Source organism: Aspergillus ochraceoroseus (assembly GCF_002846915.1).
Source record: "Aspergillus ochraceoroseus IBT 24754 chromosome Unknown P175scaffold_1, whole genome shotgun sequence".
NCBI classification, from domain to species: Eukaryota; Fungi; Ascomycota; class Eurotiomycetes; order Eurotiales; family Aspergillaceae; genus Aspergillus; species Aspergillus ochraceoroseus.
In genome coordinates, this window is record NW_024468476.1 from 1558321 (window position 1) to 1583964 (window position 25644).

Consider the following 25644-nt stretch of genomic DNA (forward strand, 5'->3'; position numbering starts at 1 on the left):
TTTGCTATCTATGCTTGCAGCTGTACACTAAGTCAGCGGCAGACAGGTATAGATAGCAGAGCAGAGAGATGAGTGGATGCGTCTCGAAAGTATCCCGTAGTCGCCTCGACATGAGGCAAAACGCAATGTATCCCTGTCCGGCAGTGAAATACGGGGGGAAAAGGGGGAAGAAGAAGAAGAAGAAGAATTAACGAATGGGTATATAAAGAATGCTAGATAGAATAGAATAGAAGAGAGCAAAGCCACAACAGAATCAAGCCAGCTTGTTAGGAGATGGGGGGGGGGGGGGTTTCCCATCAAGGGACCGACACCATCCCAGTGTGACAGCTGAGATGCAATCTCAGTGAGAAGTGAATGTAACTGCTGCTGCTGTTGTTCTTTTTTTTTTTTTTTTTGTTTTTGTTTTTTTTTTGTCCTTTTTTTGTGCTTGTTTTTTTTTTGGGGGGGGGGGGGGGGGGTTTCATTTACAGGATGAGATAGTTCCAGCCGTTCTGCTGCATTACATCCCGCCAGTTCAGTTTCTTGACGTCTTTCTCGGGCCAGGCGAGTTCCTGCTCCCTGGGAGAGCTGGGGGGTTCGGCCTTGATGGGGCTAGTTACGTTCGAAGGGCTCGACGAACTTTCTTCCAGGTTGTAGAAGTGCTCAACTGGGTCGTCGGTGATTTTCCATACTTCTTGCAGGACTCGATACATCCGGCCGAAGCTGCCCAGATCGGCGTGGTCTCCTAATGCAGCGGCGCGGTCGGCCAGCACAGTGCGGAACTGGCTGTTGGGCGTGGAGTACACGCCTGCCATGAATAGCGGCCAGACAAGCGAGCGGTCGAATCCGTTCGGCCCAGAGGGGATGAACTGCAGTGTGTTGGTGAGCGCTTGCACCAGGTTGAGGTTGCTGGGCTGCGACGGCTCAAACCCGGGCACAAGACTGCACAGGTAGATTCTTGCAACGATGCGGTAGACGGCAGTCATATTCTTGGTGAGGACCTCTGGACGGAGAATACCGGTGGTGGGCGAAAAGGGGCTTTCCAGGGCTTGGTCGGCGGGCTCAGTAAATTCCAGCTGGCGCCCGAGAGCCGACACATGAGAGCAAACTTGCATCTCGTCCACTCGTCTGCAACCTTTGAGCGCATCCAGGCAGGCGATTTCCGAAATGAGATACATCACGCGGTCATCGCAGCCCATCAGCTCGCGCAGTCCCAAGGATGCACCTCCCAGATGCTTGGAGCGGTAGGTGTGTGCAAATTCGGGGGTCCTCCGGTGCATGGTGGAACCGAGGATGTCGATCCAGGCAGTCATAGTCATACTGAACGGGGGCAGCATGTATGGGTTTCCGCCGGGCATGGCTGCTGGAAGGCCGAGTCGGTTCACCAGGTTGGCGGCGGCCTGGAAGTGGTCTAACCAGGGAATATCCGGAAGATAGTCATCTGCGGGGGCAACGGAGCAGTGGAAGAAAATCATCGCCAAGGTGGCATCGAGAATCTCTTGATGATTCGTGTCCTCTCCAAGGGCCTGGCACAGCTGTGAAATTGCCTCAAATCGGTTGCGCATGATATCATGGTCGATTTGCTCACCGGTGATTCCCTCTGTTGTCTTGAGGTGGATCGCCGCAACACTCAAACAGCAATGCAGGTAGGTCTTATTGGTCTCCAGGGCTTGAAGGATAGCCTGCGCTCGAAGATGTCCGCGCTGGTGGGCCTCCAGGACAGGGAAGATCATCCGCAGAACATTGTGGATAAAGTGGTCGAGAAGCGGGCGGTCGTGATCACTGACCGGGATATTAGACTGCAGCATGCTGTAGGACTGTCCTGGGCTCTGTTCAGAGAGAACCGGGTCGATTCCTGGGAGAGCTGGAGCACGGAAGTACTCATCGTGGAACCAGTCGTCGTCGCTTGGGAAAGTCGGGAGAGGCGCATTCAGCTGCGGAGGGGCAAACGTGCTGAACGTGGACGAGGCAGAGTCATGGCGCAGTTGAATGTCGTTGACGAATGTCTGTCGCTCGGTCTTGACATCTACCTCGTAGGGCAACGAGGGGGGTCCATATATGGGTTGGCCCAAGGCTGGCGTTGGCAAATGGGATGCGAACATATCATATGAGGGCTCGGGGAATGGACGACCGAATTCATATTCAGGCGACGTGGGTGAATTGGCCGCCATACTGCGAGCCCGAACCGAAGGATCTAGGATCAGATACTAGTTAGAGCGGGCTGGGGGGGGGGGGGGGGAAGAAGGCATACAACAGGGACATATAGAAAGCCTAAGCTTACCCAAGGTTAAGGATCCATTGCGCTCGTTCATCTTGGTCTGCTTGATTTTGTTCTTTATACGCTCCTTGTGGATCTTTCGCTGCTCTGCATTCCCCCACCAGACAGGGCGCTTGTATTCGCATTTGACGCAGAGGTTGATACAGGCCCCGCAGGAGGGATGCTTTTCGTCACACTTCTTCCGACGTAGACGACATGTGAAACATCCTACATTCAACACCGGGATTGTTAAGAATTGCTGCGGACTAACCCTAAAGAGCGGCGTACCTGAGCGAGATCGTTTGTGCAACTTAGCAGCCCCCTCCGAGGGCTTGGTCGACGGACTCTCACTACCCGAGGAGGATTGGGACTCGTTAGTCCTTTTGGGGGCGACGGACTTCTTCTTCGAGGCTGCCGGCATATCGATGGGAAGTACTATTTCAAGTCGAGTCGAAACCGTTCAAGGACAGGACTGGTACAGGTCGTCTGGCGAGCTGTTGTCTGAGAGAAAGGATCGGGGGGGGGGGGGCACTGTATAGTGGAGGGTATTATTAAGTTGCAAAGCTGGACCAGCAGCCTTTGCTATCTAATTAGATAACTATTAAGAGAACGAAAGGCGCGGTTGCCAAAGGACGAGGCGACTAGGGATGACGCTTGGGAAACGGAGAGACGCAAAGGAAGCATGATCGTGGGATCGAGGAACCTTTAAAGCCCCGACTCTCCATGGCAGGGTCTGTTTCTATTTTGGACATCCAGATACTTTACTTGTTAGCCGAAGGGGAAAATTGCGGTATTGGGAGGGGGAAGGATTGGAGGATCGTCGACTGGCACTAGCGTTGCGCAATCATGCATCCAGCAAGAGACGAAGCCAAAGGAACCGGTGAGTTTAGTTTAGTTCGTTTAGTTCCAACACTGCAGGGCTAATTTTGGATCATTTTAGCATTTGGTCTTTGGCGCCCATGCACCCTGGGGGAGGTTGGATAATGATTGGATTTGGATGGATTGTAAATCTCGAGCGTCCGGATGATTGCCGCTGCTTCAGTGCAGAGCAGTACACTACGGAGTAGAGAATCACTATGTATGCCCAAATCCTGTGAACTCTTCGAAAATGATCATGACAAGTTCGGCCGAAAACACCACGCCAATACCACGGACTTGCAGCGCTCAACACTAGAGAGGGCTATCCCCTAATATTACCAGATTTGGGAACTGCAACAGACCCCAAGAGCAAAGTTCACAAGCACGCGGGGAGGGGAAAGGGAAACCACACCTCGAGAGAGGATGTAAATGCCGCCGTGAGCTACGAGGGTCTCCCAAGACGAACCAATCGTGAAGCAGAAACAGGTGCCATTGTGTGAGGGCGTGCAGAGGCTTTACGGGGGTCTTATCGAATAACAATGGGAATCTTTGTGATGAAGTGCAGAAGGCTTGCCGCCGACTTTAGGGCTAAATTAGTTCGAAGTGAGCCAAAGCTTGCATTCCCGGGTCTTCATTGGATATAGACAGGAGATTGTAGTGCAGAACGGGAAGCCCGCAGCCAACCGTGCCAATGTGGGCCAGTCTGGATACTTTGGCTAAGATGTGATGAGATGCCACTAAAATCCCAATGTGACTCCGGGTAGTTAGTTGTAAAGACCTTAATTAGTAAATAATTGGCGCCAGGGTTGCGTGCAAATTGCCGATGAATACGGTCCAACTGGGCGTTTATAGGGTTATTCTTAGATCTCTCTCTCTATAACTACTCCGTACAGAGTACTCCGTACTTCCCCTCTTTTGCTAATAATATCAATTCCCTCCAATCCCTGCCAAATTTACACTATTATTCCTTTTCCATGTTAATTAATGTCACCCCGATATCCACTCCAAGGCAGGCGTCGTGACTCCACCTGGGGTGATTCTGCACCTCAACCCTCATGTCACACTTCTTGTCGCCTGCCTCCAACAAAGCTGACTCAAGATTCGCAATTTAATCTGCATTTACGGACAGACAGATCAGATTCTCTTTTTTTTTTTTTTTTTTTTTTTGCGCTATTATTATCCACCCTAATTGCGCCGGAGTCCTGGCGGTGGGCAAGCCGATGTCTCTCTTATCATGATCTGACCTGCAGAGTCTATACAAGCCAAAATATCAGTACATATCCCTATATTAGTGCCGGATTAGCGGCAAATCTCCTCGACAAATCAAATCCGTGCCACAACAGTCCCTGCAAGGTTGCGAGCACTTGCGGTACATCCCACGTTCACGGAGACTTTGTACGCCTTGCCTTGTCGCTTGGAATGTCAGGGGCCGACTCGTGCCAGCAACTTCACGGGGTACAGCTTAATATATGCAAACATCATGTTGTTTTGCTCTTATACAATGCCAGTACGACTTGAATACTCGTTTAATTTCCTTTATTCTGGAATGTACAAGGCTTTTTGTTCGTATTCGATCCCCGCAATATGTAGAGGGCAAGCTTGTAGCATGGACCAGATGGAAAATGCCGCCCGATCAATATACAGCTTCATAGGTTCTTGTTCAATATTATCCATCCTAGATCATGTTTGTCCTCTGCTATTTTAAGGCCATTTCTTTTCTAACCGAGTCAAAAATAGAAGTCGGCGCTTAAAATCCATCGATTGGGTTCCTTCTTTAACTCGATATTCTTGGTAAAGGACAAGCAAATCCCGGCGGCTATTGACTGGTAAATAGACTATCAACATAAATATAGAAGCATAAAGCCACTACCAGGTTCACGGCGCTTGCAGGATGATAAATCTGGAAACAACCAGGCTACAGCGATGTCTTGTCATGCGAGTCTTGACTCTTGAGAATGAAACGGCGGTTCTAGAAATGATCTCAGTTCTAGCCTACGGATCTATTATTGGTGGTATTGTGTTCTAAATTTACTCATGATCATGACTTGTTGCCAGATTTTCAGTCGTTTATTTTGATAAACATCTAGGGGGTTGTTGTCGCTAGAAACACGCTTCGATGAGGGTTGGAACTAGACAGAATATATGTTTCCACCTTCAGGGTATTAGGGTACCACGGACAAGTAATGACTGAGTATACAGCAAGGCTAAGATAGTTAAACGATACCTTGTTCTTCCAGATCTTATTTTCTCTAAAGTATCCATGGATTACCCTCATTGTGACGCTGGCGGGAGAGCGGAGAGCTGACAGCTCCAACATCCGCGGCGGAACTTCTCCTCTCCCAAATCTCCATCTCGCATTACTTCAACCAGTTCTCGATTCTGGAAGAGGCTCTCTTCCCCTTGCGAAAAGCAGTCCCTGACCTAATATTCCTGTGACCCTGTATGATGTAGATATTTTTATGATGTTTCGCATACCGATAACACGTGCGTTCCGCGCATCCGCTCCGCACCCTTCGACTCGATCATTCCCCAGTACTCGCATTCAATCACCTCAATCCTCCTTACACTCCTTAGTTTCACGATCGTTCTCGATATCTGCTTCCCTACCCCGAGGCGCGGGCCCGTCGGCAACCCCTCTTCGCACCCTCCCACCATCATCCCGTTATGTTCCCCGCCGACCGTTCTCCGGGTCCAGCCATCGCGATAACAATTATAGATATAGACGGTTTGACGGACCGAGACGCGAGCCCAGAGTGCTGCGCATGTTGAGAGATGCAAAGCCACAACATTTCGTAATTGTCGGGGGGTTGATCGGCGGGTTCTATGTTTATAATACCGAAACCGTCGAGGTGCGTCTTCGCTCCCTAGAGTTATACGCCGTTATGTGGTCAAGTACTGATGCGGCTTGGCCCAGATGACCGGCCGACGACGATTCAACTGCGTCTCACCTCGCCAGGAGCTCAAAATGGGCGAACAGAGCTACCATGAGGTGCTGGAACAGGCTCGCGGACAAATTCTTCCCGAACATCATCCGCTTACGATGATGGTGAATCGTGTGCTCCATCGTCTGATCCCTCAGGCACCCATAGAGGGTGCGGATTGGAAGGTTCATGTGATCAAGGACGATAATATGATGAATGCCTTCGTTCTTCCCGGGTAGGCTTCAATGTGCTGCGTGCCACTTGCTTTGGTTTACTGATGTAGAAAAGGGGCAAAGTGTTTGTATACACGGGTATTTTACCAATTTGCCAGGATGAGGATGGGCTAGCCGCTGTCTTGGGCCATGAGATTGCTCATGTGGTAGCTCACCATCCCGCAGAACGGATGAGCAACAGCTTCGTCACTTTGGGGGTGATTTTCCTCGTGTCGTTCCTGTTCGATATCTCAGGACAGATCCCGTCTCTGGTTTTGAACCTTATGTATAGCTTGCCGAACTCTCGAACTCAGGAGGTAGGGTACTATTATTCACTATAGCCCATGTTAGGACAAGCACTAATTTTGAACAGGCCGAGGCAGATAATATCGGATTGAGTATGTCTATTTATAGTTGATTCCCAGTGCACCACTGACATTCTGTTCTAGTGATGATGTCCAAAGCCTGTTTTAACCCTGAAGCCGCCGTCGGACTGTACGTATTGCGGCTATTTCTCTACTTGATGCTTGCCTCCGGATTTTAGATCTGTCTGAACAACTTTGCTAATTTCTTCTCTAGCTGGGCTCGTATGCAAAAGGCAGAGAAGGAAACGCCCCCTCAGTTCATGTCAACTCACCCCTCGGTAAGTGACCCTTGACCCGGCGCTGCTTCGAAATATGCTAACTGCCGAACAGAGCTACAATCGCATGGAAGCGATCCGAGGATGGTAAGCGTCCATGGAATTTGTGTTGTAATCAACCCAACTAACCATTCATAGGCTGGACAGGGCTGAGGCAGCGTACGAAGAGAGTGGATGTTACACCACTGGAAGCTACTGTAGACAACCCCTTCCCCCTTTCCAACATCCTTGTTAGTCTTGTTAGGATCGAGAACCAGGCTGATTGATACTTCTCAATGTAGTACCAGGATTCCGACAAGCACGTAACGACTTTGTCTGGTGATGGACGGGCATTTTCAGCACAACTGCCGATTCAGAACTACTCTACGCCTGTAATATAGGATGATAATGAATATGCTCTCCTAGTAATAATAATACTTTTTTTCTTTCTTTCTTTCTTTCTTTTTTTTTTTTTTCCATCTTTGGCGGAGTGAAGGATAACCCGAAAAAGGAAATGCCCTAGCCCCTCGGGGTGCAAACCAAACAAACACCCGCCGCCAGACCGTCTCGAAGCTCCATCAAAAAATCCCCGGTGCTGCGGCCAGCTTCAGGACAGTATTGTGGTCGACTCCCTCCCCGTCCATTCGTCTTCCTCATCTAGCGACCCGTCTAATTCGAGAGGAATTGTTCCTTTCATCATGTCATTGTCTCTTCCCGGACCTTCCCAGGCCGGTCTTTTCAAGCCTGGGTACCAAAGGTAAGCGACGCCCACTGTCCCTCCCCCCTCCCCCCCGCCAGATCTTCCAAAATCAAAAAGGGGAAAAAAAGGAACCCTTTGAGCCTAGCAGGGAAGAATATTTCCAGCTGACAATGAATTTTGTATAGTCATGACGCAGAAGATGGTGCTGTCATCCGTAACATCGAAGCCTGCCAGGCTATCTCCCAGACCGTCCAAACATCGCTTGGTCCATATGGCCGCAACAAGATCGTCATCAACCACCTGCAGAAGATGATTCTCACCTCAGATGCGGCTGTAATCCTGCGGGAGCTGGATGTGGTCCACCCTGCAGCTAAGCTGCTGGTGATGGCGAGTCAACAGCAGGACGCGGAGATGGGTGACGGAACTAATCTCGTTATCGTTTTGGCGGGAGAACTGCTGAAGAAGGCGGAAGAATTGCTACGACTAGGTTTGAAGACGAGCGATATTACTCAGGGTTATGAGAAGGCACAGAACTTTGCTCTTAAAGTACTAGAAGGTGAGTGGATTTACTTTGGAGGAGGAGGAGGAGGCGGAGAAGAAACTCGCTTGTCACGAGATACTTCATTCTTATTTACGGCGTGCTAACGGTACATGGCAAATTCTAGATCTCGAGGTGGATCGCTTGAAGGACCTGCGCTCCCAGACCGAACTCACCAAGGCCCTTCGCACAGTCGTCGCCAGTAAGCAGTCTGGAACCGAGGAGCTCCTGGCTTCCCTCGTCGCAGAGGCGGTTCTCGCCGTCCTGCCCAAGAACCCTGTCAACTTCAACGTCGACAATGTCCGCGTAGTAAAGATTATGGGAGGCAGTCTGGAACAATCACGCGTGGTGAAAGGAATGGTCTTCGGCCGTGAACCCGAAGGTACAGTGAAGAAAGCCCACAAGGCCAAGGTCGGTGTCTTCAGCTGCCCCATCGACATCTCCCAAACCGAAACCAAGGGCACCGTGCTCCTCAAGAACGCACAGGAGATGCTCGACTTCACTAAGGGCGAAGAAGATCGTCTCGAATCCACCATCAAGGAACTCTACGACTCCGGTCTCCGCGTTGTCGTCGCCGGCGCTGCCGTCGGTGACCTCGCCCTGCACTACCTCAACCGCTTCAATATCCTTGTGATCAAGATTCTCTCCAAGTACGAGCTTCGGCGACTGTGTCGCGTTGTTGGCGCCACCCCTCTCGCCCGCCTAGGCGCCCCCATGCCCGACGAAATGGGTTCCGTTGACATTGTTGAGACAACTGAGATCGGCGGCGACCGTGTCACCGTCTTCCGCCAGGAAGATTCCACCGCTGTCACCCGCACCTCCACCATCGTCCTCCGCGGCGCCACCCAGAATCATCTCGATGACGTTGAGCGCGCCATTGATGACGGTGTCAACGCTGTCAAGGCCATTACCAAGGACGCGCGTCTCGTGCCCGGCGCTGGAGCTACGGAAGTCCAGCTTGTCGAGCGCATCTCCGCCTTCGCCGACCGAACCCCCGGTCTCCCGCAACATGCTATCCGCAAGTACGCCGAAGCCTTCGAGGTGATCCCTCGCACGCTCGCCGAATCCGCCGGTTTAGATGCCACAGAGGTTCTCTCGCGCCTATACACCGCTCACCACCGCACCACCAAGAACGCCGCCGCCACTGCCACCACTGCCGACGACGCCGAATCTTCCTCCGATGAAGATGAAGAGGAAGATGAGGAAGAGGAGGAGGATGGACAGGAAGAGGAAGAGGGCAGCTCCGAAGCTGATGAAGAACCCTACTGGACTACCGGTGTTGATCTCGAGGCGACCTCGTCCGCTGGTACCCTCGACGCCGTGGAAGAAGGTATCCTTGACCTGCTTGCCTCCAAGAGCTGGGCTATTCGTCTAGCCAGTGAGGCTGCCCGGACCGTTCTCAGTGTGGATCAGATCATCGTTGCTCGACAGGCTGGTGGGCCCAAGCCCCCTGGTCCTAACCCCAACTGGGATGAGGATTAGTTCTTTACACCATAATTTATCACTACTACTACTACTACTACTACTACTACTTTTACTACTTCTACCTCTTCTTCCTCCTCCTCTTTCTTCTTTCGTTGGAAAAAAAAAATAATCAAAACCCTAGCATATTCTTTTTATCTTTTCCGCTCCGTGTTGGGGTGAAGCAGTGGAGCGGTCTAAAATGTGAGCCTGTGATAGAAAGAAAGATACGAGATCATGAAAAGTCTATTATCGACCGCAGTGGATGTGTATAAAGCCTAAGGTGTACTCAGGTAGTGGTAATATTCGCTTATATATTCAGACAACGTCCCTAAAGAATTTTCCCAAGTGTTTTGATAATGGTTGCTGTGGAACCGTCCTCTACTAGAAGTACCAGAAGTATCAGAGTATCGCGCGCACGTATAACCCCTACAACCTACAGTTTATAACCAGTTCAGGTCCAAATCAAATCGATTTTTCTAAGAAACAGAGCGATGGGATAACAATATACGACATAACAGTAGTAATTCAACGATACCATTCTTCCTCCGGATCACCAAGACATTCTCCCACCGTCACAGCTAGTAATCTGTTAGTGCCGACAACAAAGCGAAGTAAGAGGCCGGGAGTTGAAAAAGAATACACATACGCTGCAATCCCCGTTCGAAGATCTCATCCAACATGATATGCGCCAGCGTTTGCACCGTCTGCTGGTGAATATCATGAGCCAGGACGATAGTGCCACCCTGATCAAGGTCTTTATTGAACTTCGCCACGCTGCGCCCAACCAAATCTGGATGGTCGTTCTCGTAGTCCTTAGTGTCTACGCTGGCTCCGATAACATGGTATCCGAGATCCGCCATCACAGCCAAGGTAAGGTCATTAACAGCGAGATACGGCGGCCGCATATAGGTAGGCACGACTCCGACGGCGTCTGCAAAAGCGGACTCTAGCATGGTCATTTGCTCGACTATACCAGCGTAGTCGAGGACAGGGAGATTGGCATGGCTAAAGCTGGATAGTTGGTAGGTCAATGAGTTAGTCTGTAGAGCTTTGGTCTAGAGAGAAGGGGCAGATGGTGGGGAGTTACGTATGCGACGCTAACTGATGTCCTTCATTTACAATGCGCTGGATGACCCCGATATTATTGTTGAGATTGTGACCGTTCACAAAAAAGGTGGATCGTGCGCCATGAGACGAAAGCAGCTCAAGAAGCTCGGGGGTGTAGATGTATGGTCCATCATCAAAGGTGAGGGCGACCGTGCCGGGGACGGAGCAGTGATGGATGTAGATACCGTATGGGACTTGGATGTGCCGGCTTGTTAGGTTCAATAGCGAGGAGTGAGGATTGTGAAGGAGTGTGGCAGAGGTGAGGGCAAAGAGAGTGGTCAAAGCTGGTAAACAAGGAAATACCATGATGATATTCAGGATTGGTATAAATGATGAGAATTATAAATAGAGTCGTGAGCCACGTAGGAGGTCGTTCAGAGAAGGGAATCCATATTCAAAGAGAGAACGGTAGACATTGAAGAATTTTGAGATGTAAGATGTAGACAACTTTGGAAAGAGCGCCTCCATAGCCATAGAAGGTGCAATCGGCCATGGAAAGAAGGCACGGAAAATGCTCGAGAACGGAAAGAGCTCTATAGGGGCAATCTAGGCTATCTCTATCGGATGTACAGTTCTAGTGATGGTATACAGTACAGTTTATCGGGTCAAGTATGTACCTACCTACAACTTCCCATAGATCTTGACTCGGTCTTCGAGTGGCTTCTGAGCCTTCTCGCCGGGGCCTCCTTCAGGACTTCCAAACACCAACTGTGCAACAAGTCTCCATTCATTCGGAACGTCCCACTGTTTAGCAATAGGAGCATCAATGAGGGGGTTATAGTGCTGGAGGTTCGCACCAAACCCGAGGGACTCGAGTCCAGCCCAGACTGCAAGAAAAAGTCAACAACGGCTTGAATCCAGTCAAAAGGGGGCAAGGATAGGCAACATACGGAAATATTGGTGCATGGCATTAGAATGATCCGCCCAAGGCTGGAAGTGGTCTTTGTAAAGAGCGAATTTCTCCGAAAAAGGCTTGATATGCGCAGGATCTTCATAGAAGAGAATCTATCGGGCCTTTCCAATTACGTTCACGCCTCCCGAGAGATATATTTTCCTAGGGAAATTGGAACACGACGTACCGTCCCCACAGCCCCTCTCATGCCTTGTAGCTTAGGCAGAGTCTGGTTCTTCCAGGTCTGCTCTGGCACGGTGCCAGCCTTGACGAGGCCCTCGAAGGTTTCGATCACGATATCCCAGAGACGTTCATGTTCGCGGTGGAGTAGGACGATTAGCCGGGTGGATTGGGTATTGAATGAGCTAGGAACATTGAGAACAGCTGCATTCACAAGATCCTCGATTTTGGAGTCAGGAACAGGGCTACTTTTGCCTAGTTTGTAGATGGTACGACGAGCTTTGGCCAATTCGATGAGAGTGTCGGTTTTGGAGCTTGAGCTCGCTGCTTGATCCCCCGCGGAGAAGGATAACGAAAATGGCCGCGAGATCATTGCGGTTGTGAGGGGGGAGGACCTTGTAATGTTGCACAGGGACGAGGAAGATCGAAAAGGAGAAGGAAATCGGGGGATGAGGCGTGGCAATGCCATGGTAGAATTTGGCGAGATAATTACTAGGTTGATTGAAATGAGAGAAGTCAATAACGGTCCCCCTGGAAGGCGGAGTACATAAACATACTCCTTATACATAATAATGCCCAGCTAAGGCACGCACATTCTCCAAATCAACAACAGCAACAGTTCAATGCATAAATTCAATCAGGGATTTGACCGAGATAAAGAAATATAACTAGGTAAACAGAGCAGATAAATCCCGGAACAGTAGTGGTCAAATTCGAGAGTCCAGAAGCACAAGCTCTGAATCTATCGCGTGAAACAGGACATGACTATAGTATGTGGAAAGGGAAAGAATAAAGAATAAATAAACAAATTTCCACCCAGATGATGATAATTATAATATTGATACCGAATAAAAACCATATCAAAATAACAGGGTATAAATCTTGAAAGCTCCGACAGAACCAACTATAATGGAAAGCCAAATACTGTACATGCAAGGAGAAAAACCAAATTAACTGAAACTAGCTGAAGCTAAGAGGAGAGCGTAATGATGCGACCGCCAGAGCATTTGGGTAAGGAACCGGAAAGCGAAACGAAACGAAGCTGAGGGAGCCAGATGCAGAACAAATGCCGAAAAATGCGCGTTCATCTCTATCGTGATTAAGTAACTTTCGTAGCATGAAGACTGAATGTAGTAACTCCAGCACATATGCTGTTGTTCCCATTAGATTGCTGATCAAGGTGACCATGAAGAAAAGATGTAGGATGAAGAAATAAAGAGCCATAAGTCTCACATGCAAGGTGGTGACTGCCCCCGTGGGCCTTGGAGGGCACAGTCGCATGGGTGGGAGTTGGTTCTAGCACCAGTGTACCAACCCTCGTTGATCAACCGACTCTCAAGGTCAAGCCAGTATTGTGCTTTGCCCCCAGTTCCGGTTTTGAGATCCAAGTCACCAAGTCTAATCTCAACCAGACCCCTGTCATTGCGAGACATCTAGGCTTGGTTAGCATAGAACCATTCACAGGTAAAAAAAAAAAAAAGAAAGAAAGAAAGAAAAGGTAGAAACGAAATGTCGTTGGACAGAAAGGGAAATGGTGGAGGGGAGAGAGTGAGCGGGTCGCGCGGTACCTTGATAAACATCGTACAGTCTCTTAGTGTCATTGCTAGGGATTTGTCTCGGGAATGCGGCGGGGGTCCAAGAAGCCCAACATCTTTCAGGTTCTTCTGGTGTGCTAGTAGTTTTAGTAGCGTACTGTTTCGATAAAGTGTCCTGGCCAGCCGGACGTGGTCTTTATACCCCTTAACGAACTTAGTGGCACGGAGGACATTCTCAAACTTGTCAGAAACCAAATCTAGGGGGCAAAAGGACCGCTCCTCGAACGCACCCACCCTCCGAGATTCCTGGTTCTTCATATCTCGTAGGGCGCAGGTGCGGCATTTTCGAGCCCCAGCGGGAGCAGATGGCGACTGGAAGAGCCATTTTGGTTTCAATTCAGCAACATCGGTTGCGGGATTAGAAAACGACGTCATGTCAGTGATGAGAAGTCCAAACGGTTCCGTGACGGAGAGGAATACCCCGCATCTCTTCTTCGGGCGCCTCCCAGCGAGCTCGGCTGCCCGCAGCTGCTCGTTGCATCGTTGAGCTAGTCCATTTGGCAGGTAGACGAGTTCCTGATCCACCAGTTCTTCTGGTCTAAATAGAGGACGAATAGTCTTGTCAAAGTTCCGGGCGATCTCTTGGTAAGATACCCCAGCGGCCGTGTCTTTGCGGAGTCGAAGCAGCTTTCCCTTGAACGCTGCAGGCACAGATAGATTATCACTTGAAACAGCTAGTGGAGGGCTATTTTTGGACCCTCGGCTGGGAGTTGCAGGTGACACAATCCGATAAATAATGTTAGCACCACCCTCAGCGATGTAGATAAGCTGAGCCCCCATGGGGAGCTCTAACAACCGGGGCTTCGTCATTCGTTAAGTCGCCAAATGGTGAGTTGTACTGGATTTATCTTGTTCCGACACGACCATGGCAGCTATCCGCTTCGCACAAACACCTACAGAACCCAAGTGCCTATTCCGATAAGACAGTGGGTTAAAAAAAGTTGAGGGATTATGAGCCAAGTATAGATTCCTAGGTGCCACAGTGGTCGTGATTAAATAGCCGGAAATCTCAGGCAACAGTATAGGACTTGGGGGAAAAGCCCAAAAAAAAAAAAGGGTTCTTGCGCACAGATGAAATTTTAGCTTGAAATAGAAAAGAAAGGGTTTGCAAGAAATGTATAAGCCTTGTTCACAAGAGTGAACCGTATCACTTGTGTGGTCACACTGTGTTTTGCTTTTTTCTTTTTTTTCTTTTTTTTCTTTCTTTTTTTTACTCTTTTCAGGCAGCTGAGCCTCGTCGCAGTCGACCAATTGAGCTGAGATGATGGAAAATAAGCTCGTTAGAGTCTATTTATTTACGGCGTGACCTTACTCAGCTGAGATATCGTCCGAAATCCGCTTGACCGGTTCGAGCTGGCGAGGAATGGCGCCCCGGGAGATAATTAATGAAGCACAGAACCCGATTGCGTTTAGTGTAAAGGGTCTTCGACCCAGGTATTGAGCCTGGTGCAGGATTTAGAGCGTATCAGCAGGTGTGGCGCCTCACCTAGCAGGTCTTAGGCGAATCCTATGTTAATAAACTCGCGATCGCTAGGATAGACTAGAAAGGGTGGGAAACCAGAAGAATCCCGTCGGATTTTGCTGGAACAGAGCAAGACCCAGAATGTGTACGATGAGGGTCAAGATCGGAAGAAATAGAAAAGCAGACGAGAGTGGAATGACGAAGCGAGTGTCGGACGAAAGTACGGCGTCATACCAGAGCAGCTGAGCACTGGATTGCAGAGCGTTGGGCACGGACACCTCTGGGGTACTGTCGTGGCGGCGCTGACTGGATACTAAGTTAGCAGCGGTCAGGTCGCCAGAAACAAGATGGAACCAGTGAGGGCTGGGGGAAAAGGAGATATTTGTCAAAGAACTGCAAGAAAGCATACAAATGAAAGTACTGGGAGGGGACGCTGAGACTTCCAGGTATATGGTTTGCTACAGCAGGGATGTTGATTTCCTTTGGGCTTCTATGCAAGGAAGAGAGAAGAGTAACATCTACCTGGAGTAGTAGAGATGGGAAAGAGATGCAGTGGAGGAAGAAGAAGAAGAAGAAAAAGAAAAGAGAGAGAGAGAGAGAGAGAGAGTTATAAGAAGTTCTATGATAGCAAATCTAACGAGTCAATAAATTATTGCCTCTATAATAGCCTGAACCAGAGTTCGATGATTTTCTTAGCTGGTTTTTTAGTTGTCCAGAAATGGCGCCGCACTTTAGTTTCTTCTGCAGAGTACGTAGTTCTTTCTGAAGAGTAAAAGAAAAATGATTTAAGTATATTCTTATACTTATTGATTTCATTTTGCTGTATGTATACCCCAGCTTAATCCTCTTCAGGACATTTTATCCCCCGCTTTTTCACCAGTCTCTCTCTTGCTGCCTCCTCTCTTGTACAATATATCCGTACTACACTGCATATGGATACAGGGACCAAGACAAGGCCACTCTGTACGACTGGTGAGCGATAACAGGTGTCAGAAACAGGGAGAGAGAGGTTCCCCTCACTAGACTTAGGATTGTTTTCGGATTCAGATCCAAAGACCAAAAAAGAACCCCAAAAAAAATAAGAAGAGGCTATTGGAGTGGAAGATTAATTGGATTATCTTGTGCCGTGCATTTTCTTCCCTGCTAATCATACTAGAACCCAACAGGAAAGGCACCAGAAAATAGAAGCACAAACTGACGGTGCAGGTAGGCCGATCCCGGTCGCTAACTATCAGAAACTGTGCTCATGCGAAGAAAGTGATTGATCAACAGGGGTCGCTAAGATGGAATGTTGGGTCTTTTGGATGACTATAGGAATGATCGCGGTGGATTCCCGGTTTCAATGCTAATGGGTGTAGTCAGTATGTGGCTTTGGATGGGTGTAGTATTGTATAGACGTACAGAGTACTATCTATAAGTAGACCAGATGTATTCCCACTGATTCTCTGAAGAAATGTGTTAGAGGACTCTTGATGGTTTATGGAGAAAGAGAAAGAGAGAGAGAGAGAGAGAGAGAGAGAGAGAAGAGGGGCAATGAATAGTAATGTTTTAATTCGTCACCAGATTCTCTCCAGCCTGTCTTCCTCTCCAACCCCGTCTCTTCTCTCATCTTGCATCGCATCAATAGTTCCTCTGGTAAATTAATCAGATTCAGAATCAGGAAGCAATAAAAACAACTACAGAGTACACTCCTCTCCTGCTCTAGAAATGGCCACCAGCAGTGACATGTCTCTCGCTTCCATCCCAACTCCTCCTCATTGCACCGCGGATTTCTGCTTGATTCCTGTGCGTTCCTTCTGCTTCAACTTCTTCCCTTCTCCTCCTCCGTACTGAAATATGCATCCGGTTCTCTCCGGGTTGCTGACCTCGCTGTATCGCCGCCTGATGCTGTCTACTCTGTTCTCTCTTTTTCTCTGTCTCTTCCCCACCACAAGACCATATGCACTTACTAACCAACCAACCACTGCAATGCAATAATAATAATAGATTGGCACTTCCTCTCCGTCAGTATCGGCCCAAATTGCAGATGTCCAACGCCTCGTTGAACAATGCGGCTTGAAGTACGTCATGCATTCGGCCGGGACAACTCTCGGTATGTATTTTGTTGATGGTCGCAATCCTATCCTCACCCTGCATCCCCAGCAGTCATTGTTGAATGTTGAATAAAGCCCTTTGAGGCTGTGCTCTGTCTGTACTGCTACTCTGTGTGTACTGCTGCACACACTCATCCTCAACTCGAATTCCTTGCAGATCTGTTTTGTTGATGCCGTGTAACTCATTGCTATTGATCACTGCCTAATGGCTGACTGTCCCGCTTCATACAAATAGAAGGGCCCTGGGACAAAGTACATCAGGTCATTGGTCAGGCGCACACTCTCCTACACCAGCAGGGAATCGTGAGGATCCAGACTGATATCCGGGTTGGTTCGAGGTGCGTATTTTTGTTCTCTGCCTGCCTTCTCCCCCTACTTCCCTTTATTTATTATTATTATTTATTTATTTTAATCACGACTGTGCTTGTCTCTATTTTTCGGATTTTGCATTCCTCGCGGCAAAGAGGCTACCGAAAATACTTCCCTGGCTGACTGGCTGACTGGCTGGATTTCATCTCTGTAGAACCGACAAGGTCCAGTCCTTCGAAGACAAGGTTAACAAGGTCCGCGAGTTGCTGGGGAAGTAAATGGTTGGAAACTCTTCCGTGGTCACAGCTGAGCTATAAATGGCAGTTTTTTACGGAATAGATACTCGACACAAAAAAGCTGATCTTATATATTCTACCCACTAGATTAAAAGTCACTGATGGACACAAAACAGTCAGATGTCGTCTCTGCTGAAACGACTCAATTTCTGGCCAGGACAGATTGCCAAAACGCCGATCCTATGCACTATATAACACGTCGACCTGATTATGTATAACTATCCAAACACTGCGGTGACTGAGATCCGTAACAGCCTTGAGAATCCTGCATATGTCCAACCAGACTATAAATATTACAAAAGAAAGGATGACGAAAGCTAAACATAGCTAAAAGGAGAAAAAGAAGAGAAAGGAAGGCAAGACAATGGAATCATGCTTATAAAGTGATACCTCCACCGAGTAGGCTTCCCCAGTCGCCACCAGCCCAGATCCATTCACCCATACTTGGGTTCGCTCCGGCTTGGGCCTTCTGAACGAGATCCACCAGACCCTTGAAAACATTCGAGTAAGTCGAGGCTGCGCTCTCCTGTGCCTGGGTCACAGATGTAACGTTTGTGCGGCCGACAGCATCGGTGATGCCATTGAGACTATCCACGGTCTTGATGGCCGGGCCCTGGTCAAAGAAATCGACCAGGATGAAAGCTGGTTGACGGCCGTAGGCAGTCGTGCAATTGGACGCTGCGGTGCCAAGGTTGCCGACCCCTCCGGACGCAGCGTTCGTCGTGGATACGTAGCTGGCATTAGGGGCCTGCACGTTCAGAAGTATGGTCTCGTAGAGAAAGTGGTTCATCAGCGGGAGCATGTTGTCCGAGAGTGCCGCGGAAATATCGTTCTTGACGCTGGAGGGCCGTTGGGGCTGGCAGGAGAAATTTGACGGCGACGCGACATCGTATGGGTTTTCGAAGACGTATGTAAACTCGTCCATGAGATACGGCGCTACTGTATTGCTGGAGGCGTCTAACGAGGCCACAAAGGTCACCAGTCTCGTTCCATTGTTGATGAGTTCTTGCAGGGTGGGCCAGGAGCTCGGCGCGGAGGTCTGTGACGTTGGTGTGTACGCGTAGTCTGTGATATTCGCTGTCTCAAACTCGGAATTGAGGTCGGAGGCTGTAGCGTCATCCGAATTCACCAGGAGGACAGTAACGACTGTGCAAGTGAAATCGTAGTTAGCATCAGATCAGAGTATCCCATGCAACCAACCAACAGCAGCAGCAGCAGCAACCATGCATGCCAGAACTCACCGTCGTTGGGGTTAGAATCCAGCCAAGTCTTAATCTCCGCCAACCACGTACTCAACTTCCCAGCATCCAAATAACTACAGCCCGAGTGACACAGATGCCATTCGGAATCGCTCTTATGCACCTGGGCTGTTACTAACCGGACGCCAGCACTGAGTTGAACAGTAGTGTTGTAGTACCTAAACACGAAAAAAAAAAAAAAAAAAGGATCCACAAGTCAGCGACGACTATATTTCCCCGTAGTTAAGCACTTTGCCAACTCACTGATTCCCAAACATCGAATTCGACGTCGACGAATCCCGCAAAAACGGGCTGTCGTGCGCCCCTAGGTGCGTAATGTCGCCATAGGACTTGGAGCACAGACTCGGCGAGTTATTGCATGCAGTTTGTCGGGGGAGAAGTGAGGACGCCGCTGCCAACGGGAGGAGAGCCAGAATTCCTGCTCCCAGCATTTCTCTTTAGTGGTGCTATATACACAGTGCGATAAGGCAGCAGCAGCAGACAGATAGTAGGTGAGGTCAGGTAAGATCGCGATAAGTGGAGGGGTGTCTGGTCTGGAGTCCAAGGGGCGAAGGTCGATGTGAGAGGTGTCAGGTTGAGGACCGATCGAGATGAAATGGAGGATCGAGTAAGGGTACTTTTAAAAATAAGAATGAATTTCAGAGAAGTCGAGTGAGCAAAGAATAAAAGGACGTCAATAATCCGAAACATCCCAAGGCAACAACACTGGGCTCACTCCACCCCGACCCTATTTTCATTCTTTATGGCCCAGACAAAAAAGGCTGTCGATTTGAGAGCAAATGTGGAGCCAGAGCCGTCTCCTGAACTTTGGCAAGCAATCAAATCAATCGATTGCCAGGACGATGATGGCGATGTCTGGGCTCTACGCTATTCTTAGGCGCAAATCGCTTGTCAGCGCTGACGATTAGGACGCGCCAGCCTGTTGTGGCGGAGCCGAACATAGCCATTCTCAGTAATTTTCCATCTTGTCACTATAGTTAACTAGGTTATATATTATTCTAAAATCATATCTACTACTGTACAGTGCTTGGGCCAAGGCGAGCCCGAGGCCGTGGTCGATAGCTAGGCGTATACATCGCTCGGTCTAAGCGGTTGCGTTCCTGATCGCTAAAGAGTGGCTCTCCCCATGCTCGGTTGATATCCGCAATTACCTGCTCGGCCACGTAAGGATTCTCTCGCCGCAACGCCCGGTTTTTCGGTCGGTTGGAGAATATCGGCCGACCGTAGAGAATAGTAAACCGTTGACGGCACGTGCGAGGGATACGCCGCAGCTGAAGATGAACCCCTATCTGTTTAAGTTCGCGCAGGAGGACTATACCACGCACAAACGGGACGAGTTTGTCCCCCTTCACGCCGGTCGCCAGGTAGGTCCTAACCCTGCTAGGAGGTTGGATGGTGAACCCCCAGGCGATAATAGCATCCTGCAGCTGACGGGTGAAAATTCTTCGGAGAATTTGGTGGTTGTGGGCGCGGGGGAGTATAGGGGTAATGGACTGTGCGCTCTCAGAAGATTTAGGGGTCGCGAGGGTATGGTGAGGAGAATAGTGGCGAGCTAGCCAGAGACAACATGATCTTAACTCGTCCCAGTTATCGGTCATTCCAAACCGCTTGATCAATTCGATCCAAAGTCTTGGAGATACCTCTGCGCCGGCTTGGACGATACGTTGTAAGACACGAAAGACAAACGTTACTTCCTGCGTAGGACAAACGTTTGGTTGCTGGACTGGCCCGACTCCCGGTTTGCGCAGGCTCAAAGCTTGTTTGACCATGAACGTGATAGTCTCGCTAGATGGGATAGCACTCTGGGCGAGCATCTCATCAACTACTTTGGACGTCATGGCCCATTCACCCGCCGCGATGTGTTTCCGAATATGCACATCAAATAACTTCGGTCCTTCTCCAAGCAGCTCCCTCAGGACTGCTAGGGTTAAATTATACTGTCGCCAATCACGCACAGTGTAGTAGCCCACCAGTAATGATTCCTGCGTCTCTGCGTCTTCAAGCATGTCCGGATGCTGGTCACTGCCAATGAGATCGGAAAGGACAATTTCGCGATTTTCTATCGCTAGCCTGCGCAATAGTCTCGAAAAGACGCTATTTCCAATCGAAATGCCTCCTTCTTCCAGCTGCCCGAGTTTTTTCAGTATATCTTGGCTCCCCCGAGCTCTTGTAGCCATCTCTCGCAACGATTGGGGTCCAATGGCAGGCACGCCAAACATCTTCAGTCCGGAAAGGATCATTTCAAAGTTAAGAGCTTTTGTCGCGAATATTCGGGCTCCAAAATCATCTTTAAACTGCTTTTCCTCCATCCACTCTCCGGGATTGGACTTCGAGGATTCGTCCGTGGGAGTATCTAAATCCACAGCTTCGGTCTGCTTGTGTTGCTTGAAAAACCGGCGCTTTGCATATTGACGGAGTTGGTTGTAGGTGCTGATGGAACCGTGCCCCTTTGTGTATTGAAGCAGCGACCGGAGGTCATCGTAGGATCGCGGATGGTCACCCCGCTGAACCAGGAAATGATGCATCTGGAGTGCTTCTTTAAGACTACCTTCTTCTAATAAGGCGGAGAGAACCAAGCCGTACACACGGTGGCCTTTTGTGTATTTGCAGATCGTCCGCAATGCGGATAGTCTCGAAGCCAATGTCCATTCTTGTGGCCTCGCGAAACCAGCCGGGTGTCTCACCGGATTGGTAGAGAAGGATGCTATCGGTTTAAAGCACTGGAATATATCATTTGGCCTTGATAAATGAGGGTGCTGAAGACGTTTGTGCCAGTTCACAGCCTGATGCGTCATTCCACGCTGAATAAACTCGCCCACGATGCTTTGATAAAGCCGGGGCCACCGTTTCCCCGTTTTGTTCCACAGGACTAGAGAGTAATCGGCCAGCTCGTTCAAAATACCCTGCCGCTTAAATCCCAAGTCCACAAAGCTTTGCCAGAGGACATCCGAAGTTTCTCCTTCCACTGGTAGGTGTAGTCCGCCAACTCGCGTCATCAATCCCTCCCAGATATCCAATGTTCCGTTATCTCCATAGCGTCGTTGTCGATATCGAAGCAATTCAAGCCAAAGAGAGAAATCGGTTTGATGGGATGGGTCATCGACTAAACGTGTCCCGATGTCGCGTGTATGGCCCACATCAGACTCGAGTTCGAGTCGTTCGGGATCTAACCCCAATTGTTTCCAGCTCACAGGTGAATCTCCGTTGGATATGGATCTCCCAGACTCGCTATTTATGCCTGAATTTGTCGGCAGAGTTCGAATTTCATGTACGCGAAATCCGGAGGCGTGTCTTGTGGCACGGCTCGGGAGCTCGTTGTGAGCTGGTTTACCCGGTTTAATACGCGAAGCGCGGTTTTGAAAGCGTGGGTTCAGCGTTTCGCAACGACAGCAGATATGTCTAAGTCCATTCTCCAACTGTTCAATCCCAAGGGGTGAGGATATTAAGGAATCAATGACTGAGAGCGCTGATGGCCTCCTCAGCAGTCGGAGAAGAGCCGGGCGCATGAGGCTTAAAGGGAGGTCGATAGGGGATAATCGAAAGGAACCTAACCATCCTGCCTTCTGCAATTAAAAGAGACAGGCTGCATTCGGCGTTGAATATAAAAACAGGCGCTCATCAGTTCCCCAACCTCCGCACGGTGAGCTTTCCAGAACACTTTTTAGGATCCCGGAGGCACCCAAAAACCATCTTTCCCGAATGAGGTTAGCCGGTTGCTGACGTGAAGCATATGAAGATCTCCTCCGGGTGCGGGTTATAGTTAATCCGCAGGTCACGTGATGTTAAAAAGGGGCTAAACAGATTAGAGAGCCAATCAACATATTGCGATTTTGATATCACGTGATATTAATAAGCTCTCACATCTGGAAGGCGGAAGATCGAGGGAAGTCACGTGCTCATCGAGTTGCATCCGGATCCACACTCCAGAACATCAACTGATCGTTACTTGCTCGACTTCATCGGTGCTGTTTCTCTCCCCTCACCACCTCTCTCATCGCATTCGAACACCGTCAACATGTTCAACCGCACAGTTCCTCGCATGGCCGGGTAGGTCTTCCGTCAATGCACCGTTCACTATCCCAGCCCGCACAGCCCGTTAATTGACTCGGAATTCGACTTTGAAATCCGCACACCTTGATTGATCGAGATCCGCCCCCCTCAGCCACATTGCAATTGTGCCTCAGCCCTTGCTAATTATTGTTCTTCCTCCATTACAGATTCGTCTTCCGTGAGAACCGCGTCCCCTACTACCAGCGTCTCTTCCAGCAGCACGACGGCAAGCGCCAATGGTGGAAGGTTAGTTGATTCCCACATCAGCCCATACACGTCCCGCGATACACCCAACAGCAGCGATCTGGTATTGACGAGGGTTTTCAATTCTGCAGACCTCCCGTAGCGGTTACGTTATGTACCCCTACCTCCTCTCTGTCTACGGCCTGGGCCTCGGTGAGTTATTCATAGACGTTCTTTTTTTGGGAGCCAGACCTGGCTAACTCGAATCTAGCCACTACCTACGGCATGTGCCGTATGGTCTTCGTAAGTGCTCCTTCACATTTGCCTATGAATCCTGCTGGATACACCGGATCTTGAAAGACCTTTGCGGAGTTTTCAGATGAGATGCTAACATTGCGATAACAGGGCCACAAGACCTGGTTCGGCAAGGCATAAATAATTCCCCGCCATGCTGATTCCGTGTTGCCTAACTCAAACCAGTGCTCCCTGAGCTAACTGGCGGTGTATCTCTATTTTTGTGAGGGGTTGGTTGAGTGAAAGATCTTTTTGACGTTGTATATAAGCTAGGGTGCCAATGTGTGAATCCTTTCCTCAGCTTAATACTCTCCTGTGTGTGGATGTTTAGAATCTGAATTCAAAGTTTCATTAAAGATCTGCTGGCTTGCTCTATATTACTGAGGTCTTGAACTAACAGGCATTCTTACAGAGTATAATATTGAATTAGTATTACTAACTTCAGGAGATTTTTTCTTACTTTTCTTGTATTTTATTGTTAGACGCTAACTTTATAAAACATCAAAGGATAATCAGAGAAGAAAAACCATTAACTATCCAAGGCAGCCTTGAACTGCTGTACAAATGTCCACACCTCTGCGAATGTGTTATACAAAGGGGCAGGCGCAACACGTACAACACCAGGCTCTCTCTTATCGCAAATAATCGCCGCATCCTGCAATCTGCTAGCGACGTTTTGCAGCAGACCAGGTCTTAGCAGCAAACTAAGTTGAGCCCCTCTTGCGTCAGGATTTGTCGGGGTGATGATGCGGAATGGCCGTGACTCATCGGTTGTGTCCTTGAGCAGCAGATACTCAAGGTATGCTGTCAACAGGATGGATTTCTTGCGCAGCTCAGTCATTGACGTCTCGTCAAAGATGGAAAGGGAAGCGCAAAGGGCAGCAAGGTCGATGGCCGACGGATTTGAAAGTTGGAAGCCACCCGCTCCTGGAATTGGTTTGAACTCTGCCGGCAGTCATGTTAGCGTTCACTCTTCGGATAGCTACGAATGCTAACGAGAGATAGATACTTACTGTTGTCCATCTTGAATCTCACAGACATATCGCCTCCATACCAACCAGTTAGTCTGTGTCGAAACTTGGGGGCATCTTCTCCTTCGCTGTAGTCGACGGCACCGTGGCGTTGGTGAACGAAGAGCCCGCCCATAGCTCCCGGCCCAGCATTGCCATATTTATAGGTGCACCACACCGCGAAATCTACGTTCCAATCATGTAGCTTTAGCTCCGCATTACCATACGCATGCGCCAGGTCCCATCCGACCACAAGTCCTTTTGATTGGGCATAGGCTGTGATCTTCTGGATATCAAAGAGCTGTCCGGTGTAGTACTGAATACCCGGAAGGAGAATGAGAGCTGCTTCATCCGCATGCTCATCAATAGAGGAGAGAATTTTCTCCGTGGGGATCTCGTATTCGTTTTCGTTGGGGCCAATGAGTACCATTGACGTTTGGGGATCTAGGCCATGCCATGCAAGATGGGACTCGATAGCGTACTAATATCACTCTTAGCATCCCAGTGAACAATATGGAGGACACAGCGCCAGCGTTGTGAATGGCTTGGTGGAACCTACATGATCGCTTGGGAAGGCCTTCCAGTCCATGAGGATTTTGTGTTTGGGAGAAGTTGGCTTGTAGAAGCTTGCCAGCAACAGGTGTAGGTTCGCCGTCAGCGTTCCCATCGCCGCAACTTCGTCTGGCAATGCTCCCACAATTTTACACATCGAGCCAGCGGCTTGTTCGGCCAGCAGTTGCCATGATTTAAGAGGGGAATCTTCGAGGTTGGTAAAGTGACCGTTGACCCCAATTGACGACCAAGTGTCTAACTGAGCCTCTAGGTACTTTGCAGTAGCCTTGGGCTGAACACCCAAGGAGTTACCACAGAAGTAGATACATGGCTCCGATGAGAGGTCTGAAGCATATTGTATCAGTGACAAAATTCACATCCACGAGATTCTGTTGTAGCACCTACTTGGCTTTGCAAGCTTCTTGCAGGCAATGTTAGCTTTTGAGGGGAGAATGAATTTCTCGCGAAATACTGCTAGAGGATCTGCCGCATCCAAGGAAGTAGCATAATCCTTAGACGCTGCATCTTCCGGGAATACGGGCTTTGAATGATCGAAGTGGTAGGACATGATGGGATGCGAGCTGGACCAGCAGAAATGAGTGTTGTAGTAGAGGAGAACAGATCAAAATTCACAAAGCACCTGGGACAAACATCATTCTCCCCCTTGGAGCCTTGGTCTTAGCAACCGCTTTATAGCTAGGCAGGATTGATCGAGAGGGGGGATTAGTGGCGCTCGTTGCTTCTTCTTCTTCTTCTTCCTGCAGGGTTAAGTTCCTATAGATTGGGAACCCGGATGATGTTCCGCCCCCCACTC

General features: G+C 49.3%; 12 protein-coding genes across 12 annotated transcripts; 4 read left to right on the plus strand and 8 right to left on the minus strand.

Annotated features, from left to right (window-relative positions):
* Positions 1-464: 464 nt before the first annotated feature.
* On the minus strand, positions 465-2657 carry P175DRAFT_0426336 (Zn(II)2Cys6 transcription factor; the record flags this gene model as incomplete). The annotated part of the gene is made up of 3 exons (XM_040893160.1): positions 465-2173; positions 2261-2464; positions 2525-2657. 3 exons carry the CDS (start codon positions 2655-2657, stop codon positions 465-467), a joined length of 2046 nt encoding a protein of 681 aa, XP_040755595.1.
* Positions 2658-5556: 2899 nt separating this feature from the next.
* On the plus strand, positions 5557-7189 carry P175DRAFT_0427264 (M48 family metallopeptidase; the record flags this gene model as incomplete). Its single annotated transcript, XM_040893227.1, has 9 exons — positions 5557-5943; positions 6009-6250; positions 6304-6544; positions 6601-6625; positions 6677-6722; positions 6807-6870; positions 6923-6954; positions 7006-7064; positions 7149-7189. The coding sequence occupies 9 exons, from the start codon at positions 5557-5559 to the stop codon at positions 7187-7189; spliced, it is 1137 nt and encodes a 378-aa protein (XP_040755596.1).
* A 255-nt stretch (positions 7190-7444) lies between these two features.
* P175DRAFT_0520149 (chaperonin-containing T-complex subunit CCT8) lies at positions 7445-9796 on the plus strand. The gene is made up of 3 exons (XM_040899142.1): positions 7445-7603; positions 7732-8102; positions 8212-9796. Exons 1-3 carry the CDS (start codon positions 7545-7547, stop codon positions 9564-9566), a joined length of 1785 nt encoding a protein of 594 aa, XP_040755597.1. The 5' UTR covers positions 7445-7544; the 3' UTR covers positions 9567-9796.
* Positions 9797-10004: 208 nt separating this feature from the next.
* P175DRAFT_0497318 (chitin deacetylase) lies at positions 10005-11392 on the minus strand. The gene is made up of 4 exons (XM_040896254.1): positions 11277-11392; positions 10636-11212; positions 10195-10559; positions 10005-10126 (listed from the first exon to the last, which is right to left on the minus strand). Exons 2-4 carry the CDS (start codon positions 10959-10961, stop codon positions 10074-10076), a joined length of 744 nt encoding a protein of 247 aa, XP_040755598.1. The 5' UTR covers positions 10962-11212; positions 11277-11392; the 3' UTR covers positions 10005-10073.
* On the minus strand, positions 11277-12100 carry P175DRAFT_0426837 (nitroreductase family protein; the record flags this gene model as incomplete). Its single annotated transcript, XM_040893200.1, has 3 exons — positions 11277-11482; positions 11546-11660; positions 11735-12100. 3 exons carry the CDS (start codon positions 12098-12100, stop codon positions 11277-11279), a joined length of 687 nt encoding a protein of 228 aa, XP_040755599.1.
* An 856-nt stretch (positions 12101-12956) lies between these two features.
* Positions 12957-14132, minus strand: P175DRAFT_0427678 (inositol-pentakisphosphate 2-kinase; the record flags this gene model as incomplete). Its single annotated transcript, XM_040893260.1, has 2 exons — positions 12957-13160; positions 13296-14132. The coding sequence occupies 2 exons, from the start codon at positions 14130-14132 to the stop codon at positions 12957-12959; spliced, it is 1041 nt and encodes a 346-aa protein (XP_040755600.1).
* Positions 14133-14387: 255 nt separating this feature from the next.
* P175DRAFT_0497321 (uncharacterized protein) lies at positions 14388-15270 on the minus strand. The gene has a single exon (XM_040896255.1). It carries the CDS (start codon positions 15189-15191, stop codon positions 14853-14855), a length of 339 nt encoding a protein of 112 aa, XP_040755601.1. The 5' UTR covers positions 15192-15270; the 3' UTR covers positions 14388-14852.
* A 1221-nt stretch (positions 15271-16491) lies between these two features.
* On the plus strand, positions 16492-17464 carry P175DRAFT_0505889 (thiamine-binding protein; the record flags this gene model as incomplete). The annotated part of the gene is made up of 4 exons (XM_040898142.1): positions 16492-16569; positions 16771-16876; positions 17113-17215; positions 17401-17464. The coding sequence occupies 4 exons, from the start codon at positions 16492-16494 to the stop codon at positions 17462-17464; spliced, it is 351 nt and encodes a 116-aa protein (XP_040755602.1).
* Positions 17462-19588, minus strand: P175DRAFT_0497322 (uncharacterized protein). Its single transcript, XM_040896256.1, has 3 exons — positions 18985-19588; positions 18724-18899; positions 17462-18628 (listed from the first exon to the last, which is right to left on the minus strand). Exons 1-3 carry the CDS (start codon positions 19170-19172, stop codon positions 17859-17861), a joined length of 1134 nt encoding a protein of 377 aa, XP_040755603.1. The 5' UTR covers positions 19173-19588; the 3' UTR covers positions 17462-17858.
* A 105-nt stretch (positions 19589-19693) lies between these two features.
* P175DRAFT_0497323 (uncharacterized protein) lies at positions 19694-22371 on the minus strand. Its single transcript, XM_040896257.1, has one exon. The coding sequence runs from the start codon at positions 22245-22247 to the stop codon at positions 19755-19757; it is 2493 nt and encodes an 830-aa protein (XP_040755604.1). The 5' UTR covers positions 22248-22371; the 3' UTR covers positions 19694-19754.
* A 100-nt stretch (positions 22372-22471) lies between these two features.
* On the plus strand, positions 22472-23409 carry P175DRAFT_0527662 (cytochrome c oxidase subunit 7; the record flags this gene model as incomplete). The annotated part of the gene is made up of 5 exons (XM_040899543.1): positions 22472-22488; positions 22959-23037; positions 23127-23187; positions 23246-23277; positions 23380-23409. 5 exons carry the CDS (start codon positions 22472-22474, stop codon positions 23407-23409), a joined length of 219 nt encoding a protein of 72 aa, XP_040755605.1.
* A 388-nt stretch (positions 23410-23797) lies between these two features.
* On the minus strand, positions 23798-25561 carry P175DRAFT_0469945 (kynureninase; the record flags this gene model as incomplete). The annotated part of the gene is made up of 4 exons (XM_040895022.1): positions 25236-25561; positions 24838-25175; positions 24282-24759; positions 23798-24213 (listed from the first exon to the last, which is right to left on the minus strand). The coding sequence occupies exons 1-4, from the start codon at positions 25396-25398 to the stop codon at positions 23798-23800; spliced, it is 1395 nt and encodes a 464-aa protein (XP_040755606.1). The 5' UTR covers positions 25399-25561.
* Between the last annotated feature and the right edge of the window lie 83 nt (positions 25562-25644).

Excerpts from the sequence above, each read along its gene's own strand:
- P175DRAFT_0520149 (XM_040899142.1), top strand. The coding sequence starts at position 7,545 with ATGTCATTGTCTCTTCCCGGACCTTCCCAGGCCGGTCTTTTCAAGCCT. Across the intron at positions 7,604-7,731 it reads TTCAAGCCTGGGTACCAAAG|TCATGACGCAGAAGATGGTG; the intron begins GTAAGCGACGCC and ends AATTTTGTATAG. Across the intron at positions 8,103-8,211 it reads TGCTCTTAAAGTACTAGAAG|ATCTCGAGGTGGATCGCTTG; the intron begins GTGAGTGGATTT and ends GGCAAATTCTAG.
- P175DRAFT_0497318 (XM_040896254.1), bottom strand. The coding sequence starts at position 10,961 with ATGGTATTTCCTTGTTTACCAGCTTTGACCACTCTCTTTGCCCTCACC. Across the intron at positions 10,560-10,635 it reads CATCAGTTAGCGTCGCATAC|CTTTAGCCATGCCAATCTCC; the intron begins GTAACTCCCCAC and ends CCAACTATCCAG. Across the intron at positions 10,127-10,194 it reads CTTCGAACGGGGATTGCAGC|CTGTGACGGTGGGAGAATGT; the intron begins GTATGTGTATTC and ends ACAGATTACTAG.
- P175DRAFT_0497321 (XM_040896255.1), bottom strand. The coding sequence starts at position 15,191 with ATGCTTTCTTGCAGTTCTTTGACAAATATCTCCTTTTCCCCCAGCCCT.
- P175DRAFT_0497322 (XM_040896256.1), bottom strand. The coding sequence starts at position 19,172 with ATGCTGGGAGCAGGAATTCTGGCTCTCCTCCCGTTGGCAGCGGCGTCC. Across the intron at positions 18,900-18,984 it reads AATTCGATGTTTGGGAATCA|GTACTACAACACTACTGTTC; the intron begins GTGAGTTGGCAA and ends TTTCGTGTTTAG. Across the intron at positions 18,629-18,723 it reads GGATTCTAACCCCAACGACG|TCGTTACTGTCCTCCTGGTG; the intron begins GTGAGTTCTGGC and ends TCACTTGCACAG.
- P175DRAFT_0497323 (XM_040896257.1), bottom strand. The coding sequence starts at position 22,247 with ATGCGCCCGGCTCTTCTCCGACTGCTGAGGAGGCCATCAGCGCTCTCA.